The sequence below is a fragment of the Acromyrmex echinatior genome, chromosome 14 (assembly GCF_024713525.1).
Source record: "Acromyrmex echinatior isolate Ae372 chromosome 14, ASM2471352v2, whole genome shotgun sequence".
Lineage (NCBI taxonomy): Eukaryota > Metazoa > Arthropoda > Insecta > Hymenoptera > Formicidae > Acromyrmex > Acromyrmex echinatior.
Genome location: NC_141865.1, coordinates 2384991 through 2391003, shown reverse-complemented (window position 1 = coordinate 2391003; position 6013 = coordinate 2384991). Strand labels below are relative to the sequence as shown.

Below are 6013 nucleotides of genomic sequence, written 5' to 3'. Positions count from 1 at the left end.
ACAAGCTTTTGCAATATTATTCAGTAAACTGTATTATTGATAAAAATATTTAATTAATCTTTAACTACAGTTCCGAAAAACATTTTCAATTTATACGTTTAGACTCGAAACTTCTTTTTTTTTTGTTTTCTATCAATTTGAACAAATTTTAATTAATTTTTTCTTTCATTAAAAATGTCGAATCTATGTAGAATCCAAATTTGTAAAAAAGTTTCGATAATAATATCAAAAATTATGATAAAAAAACGAGTGTTTTGCAGAAAAATTTTAAAAACAGCATTTTGTTTTGAAATTTGTATTTTTATGAAAAAAAATAAAAAAACAAAAATAAGTATCGATTTAAAAAGAGGAACTCATTAACATTAAGAAAAAAATTATAAGTTATAATGTTTGCTTTTTCAAAAAATATTATTATATTATTAAAAAATATTATTATATTAATGGATAAAATGAAAGTATCTTGTGAAATATATAAGATACTGAATGTATGTGAAACAACAGGATTAAGTAAGTTATTAATGTTCTTTTTAAATTATTAGGTTGATGCAAAAATTACAGCCCGACCGAAACTTTTGCCGAACTGAACCGAAATACTCGGCTGTATGTCAATTTCAATCGCAACCGAAACCAAAATAAAAAAATGAGAATCCTATAAAAGCCATATGTTTGGACATACCCATATATATATCATATACATTTTCTTTATAAATATCATAATTTATTGAAACAATAATTAAAGTTCGACCGAAATTGAAAACCGAAATTTCAGTTTGTCAATTTTAAAATAATAATTTTGGCCAAAGAACAGTAAGTACTTCTTCTTCATAAACATTATAATTTAATTATTGAAATAATAATTATACATATTAAAATTAATATTTATGAAGAAGAGCTATATGTTTTAATTGAAACTGACACGTAATGAGTGTTCGTTATCAGTTTCGGTAAAAGTTTCGGTCGAATTCTAGCAAAAATAATGTTGGTCTTTTATTTTTTCAACTTGGATCAGATGACGAATAACTATTGATTGATCCAAAACTGTTGATTGATTTGATTTTTTTTGAATGGTTTTTAATGGATCTGCTTCAATTATTGCTGTTAAAATGATGTCAATGGCTGCAGGCTAAAATTTCTATCTATTTTACTTTGAAATCTGTTGCCGAACGAATCAATTGTATTCCGAGCGAATCCGAAAAATAAGAATCTTATCCGACTGAATCCGGCCTAAATCGAGGTCGGCGGAAAGATTCCAATTCAATAGAATCTGATGTAAATCGAGATCGGCGAATAGATTCCGATATAATATTTTAATAAAAAAAAAAATAATTTTTTTTTTATTAAATTTGAAGATTATCAATAACGAGCAAATTAAGATATTATAAAAAACAATAAAGAAAAAAGGCTACGAGCTAAAAATTATTTTATAAAATTAAACATTGTTAAGTATAGAAGTATAGAAGTATAGAAGTTTGAACATAAGTAAAAAAAAGTAAAATAAGTAAAAATCCTTTAGTTGATTTAATACAATGTACTAGCAATAAACAAACAGACGTTTCGATCACGATCGGTTCATTATCAATGTTAAAAACATAATATTATAAACGATAAAAACAAAACATAATATATATTTATACTTCGCCCTTTCTAACAAACGTTGATAATATAAAAACGATTATCATCCTGTTCACAGTTATAATGTAGCTTGAAAAAAATCGTCGCATGACAATAGTTAATTACAGTAAATCATTAAATTGCTTGAATAATGTCTGGAATTTTTGATTTCATTATGTCTCATAACATTGAAGAGACAATACATTATCTTACTTCTTATCGCATTGTCTCTAATTTCAATCGATTTTTACGCCAGAAACACTTTTTATTTTTTGACTGAAGAAATTTTAATTTTTACTTCAAAGGTATTTATTCGTATTAATTTTAGCTGTTACTAAATTATTGTGTAAATTCATATAATATATAGATATACATTTTACAAATTTAACTTTTATTAATTTTTGCCATGCATCTCAATATATTACATTGTCTGATTTGCTATTCATATCAATTTCTTCTTTTTACTGTAATTTTGCATTAACATATAATTCTTGTATATTATATTTTATATATAATTTTTAAATCTTGACATCATTGCGGACATGCTGTTACTATTACCATCGTGTGACTGCTGATGAACTATGACATAGATTTCTTTCGACATATAATATTATAATGCATATAAAATGATAATTAATTAATTAAAACTGAATAACTAATTAATTAAATTGATAGCTAATTAATTAAAACTGAAGAAGACTTTGTAAGTCGAAACGTGTGTAGTTATATTATATGGAACTTTTTTGGTATATGTCTAATGTATTAAACAATAATTAATTATAATATCTTAATTTGCTCGTTATTGATCGTCTCTGAATTTACTTTGTTTTGTTGTGCAAATATCGAGTGTTATTTACATTACTCTTTTATTTTTTTATTTTTACATAGTTATTATCATTTTTTATTTTTCAAATTTAATTTTTATTTATTGTTTCACATATATTCTATTTTATTAATTATAATTTATTTTAAAAAACGCATCGCCGCGCCCCCGAGATTTGGATCTATCATCTACGATCTCTAGAACGGTAGTCTAATACACTAACGCTAAACTAGGGCGTATTTTCGTTATTCAATTAGAAGACTACAGCTAAGGATATCTTCATCTTTAAAGGTCCTCTACATAGAAATCGTAGACGATTGTGGAATTTTAAGTCGTAGGAAATTAAATATAAGGAGAATATTCGAATAGATTCAGTTTCCTACGACTTAAGACTTAAGACGCGATTGTCTATGACTTCTATGTAGAGGACCTTCTGTGATTCTTAAGGATCTCATTTTTGTTATGAAATTTTTGAGACCATCGTTATACTGTCCATTTGTTCCTTGGTCAAATGTTTTATTAATTTTTCGACTCGTTTCCTCTTTAGAGCCTAGTTTGAAATCGTACAAAAAATTACTCGCAATTGCTTCTTTTTCATATTTACTAATTATGATAATAATTGATCACAAACAACGAGAACAAAATTACTAGCACAATTAACAGCGAAATTTGTATTTGAAAATACAATAATACAATAATACAACATAAACACAAATGAATATAACCTTATTGTAAAATATATATATAAAATCTGCAGAAAAGGGAAGCAATCGTCGATGTCCTTAACCTTGATATACATATATTGTCAAAGTCATGACTCTAAGTAACCTCCAACAAGTTTTAATCGTCGCTCGTCATTCATTAAATAATTATTAACAAAAAAGTTCGAAAAATGATATCTCTTTTCTACTATATAAAACATTTTTCGCTTTAAAATACAATATATTTTACAATTTTCTACGCGAAGCGACTCTCACCCCACCTCACCTTGCCAAGGGGCATACACTTTCCATACGAAGCGAGTCCCTCATCTTGCCAAGTTGCTTCACGTGGAAAGTCGAATCTCCCCTTGGCAGGGAGAGAGATGGGGTGGGAATCATAAGCTCTTAAGTAAAGGGGAAGTGAAATGGAAGTCGTTTCGCGTGGAAGTCGCGCGCCCTTAAGCAGGGGGGAAGTAGGATGAGAGTCGCTTCACATGAAAGTCGTGCGCCACTGAAATAGGGGGAAGGTGGTGTGAAAGTCGCTTCGCGTAAAATGTTATTACGTAATCAAGGAAGGTTATAGAATAGTTTTTAATATTATACATATAGAATAATAAAACATTTTTTCAAATTTTTTGGTTCTTAACTTTTTAATAAATGAGAAGCGGCTAAAACCTATTGAAGGGTGAACATACTATATGTCAAGGTCAAGAGTCATGATTGCTCTCCTTTTCTATAGTTTATATATATATATATAAAACGCTAAAGCTTAAAATAGTAAAAACCAACATTTTGAATCAACTTAATCAATTAAAATTAATGGTTTATCAAATTAATTTAGTTAAGTTAACCTTCAAGTGATGACCATCTTTTTCAATATTACTAGTGGTGACATCAATTTGACGTATTCTTAAATGGAGGTATATTTCATTAATATTAATATATTTACGATTATTTATTTGCTAGATAACTTAATTATATAATATTTATACTATGTTAAGAATTTTAAGCACGACCGTATATGTGAATACATCAAAGAACGCCAAGAACGGTCAAATTTTGGAATTAATACATTATATATTCTTTTAATTAAATCAATTTACGCCAAATACGATAAAGAACGCCAAGAATCAGTTATTACGAAGAATATTTCCGAAGCCTCAGTAGTCGAGCTAGCTAAGACACTCTTCCCGGAAAGTTGAAAGGTCCCAGATTCGAATCCTGACTGAGGTAATATTTTTCGCAATAAATTTCTTACTTATTTTCTTACTTACTTTCTTTCTTTTTTTCTTTCTAATTTAATTTAGGGGGGATTAGCGTTTCAGAATGATTGTGTTGAAACGTTATCGGCTCGCAATTATATCTGGGATAAATTGATTTAATAAAAAGAATATATAATGTATTAATTGTAACATCCAAAATTTAACCGTTCTTTATCGTATTTAATGTTTATAATATTTTACAAACAAAATATAATTTTTATTAATGTATATTTTTATTAATGTATAATTATAATAATATATTTTATTTTTAAATATGAAATGTTTTTTAGAATGTCAATCATTTTTATATCACTATTTTATTCTGTGGTAAAAAAAAAGAATGAGAAATAGTGGTGGAAAAATTAAATACTGATACATACTTATTGAATGTAGAAATATACAGTCACGAGTAAAGAAGAATTATATTATATAATTATATATTTTGAGATTGAATAAAGAATGAGAGACACGTAAAAAAATCGTGTAAAAATAGGAATTTTATATGAAAGTATTCCATTAACTAAATTACCAGAGAGCCTCGGATAGCAGGACTGGCAATCTCGCCAAGGTACAAGGATACCGTGGGCCACATAATGCCCGATCCGACTCCGGAGCAGAATCTGGAAAGGTATAGCCACATGACCGATGTGGCGCAGATGTTGAGAATCCAACTAGAGAGTAACGGCAAACTCGATAACAGCAGCACTTTCTTTAGCCCGGTGTACTCTGAAGGATTGTGTCGTGGCACGTATTAGAGACATGTCATCCTGAGAACAAGATCGCCACAACTCAGAACAGAGCGATTTGGTCTCTTTAAAGATGAGATACATTGTCTTCTAATTTTGTTTACACATACGTTACGGAAAAAAATCATTCTGTATGATTAAAAAAAGAAAGATGCTTCTTTAGACTGAAATAGAAAGATATAAATATATCTCAAGAAAATATTTAGAGGATTCAAAAGTAAAAATCTAACTATTTCAAAAATATTAAAATCTTACTCATAGTTTTAAGGAATAAGTTTCAGGAATATTAGCATTATATCTATAATTTCATGGTTCCAAAAGCAGATTGGAGCTTTGAGAAGGATTTTATTTTTCAATATTATACAGGAGGATATCCCATTTTAAATAATGCATTAAGATTTCTCGCGAGAACTGTGATAAACAGAAAAATGTTTGAAGCCAAAGTTGTATGATTCGGAAGGGAATATAAGAAGGTACCATTTTTTAATTTAGCATTGTTAAGGTCAGGTCAAGGTCATTTTGAATTTTTAAAACGGAACTTCCCATTTTTTATTACATATTATCGTAGCTTACTTCAAGAGCTTTTCAAAATATTATAATAAAATTCTTTTTCAGAGGTGCCAAAAGGTTTGCGGGTTATTGCCGTGTTGTGATTCATTGTAAATGCTCAGGTTTTGTAAATCTTGCCGTTCACTTCATAAGGACGAGGAGCGCACTGTTGTCTTTTACGTAAATAAAAATAACAGAAATAACCTTCAATAGCCTTTTTTAAGGATTTTTTTTAAGGATCGTTATTCAGATCTTGAACAATATTCAAAAGGTTTTAGTCATCAATCGGACACTTTGGGTAATGCTAACGCCGATGGTACG

The 6013-nt window shown here is 28.2% G+C and overlaps 1 protein-coding gene across 1 annotated transcript in view; it reads right to left on the bottom strand.

Annotated features, from left to right (window-relative positions):
- The window catches only part of LOC105147073 (facilitated trehalose transporter Tret1), a 28884-nt gene that overhangs the window by 5337 nt on the left and 17534 nt on the right, over positions 1-6013 (bottom strand). The window contains exon 3 of the mRNA XM_011057823.2: positions 4927-5123. Within this exon, the coding sequence (XP_011056125.1) occupies positions 4927-5123 (197 nt within the window). The remainder of the gene's footprint in view (positions 1-4926; positions 5124-6013) is intronic.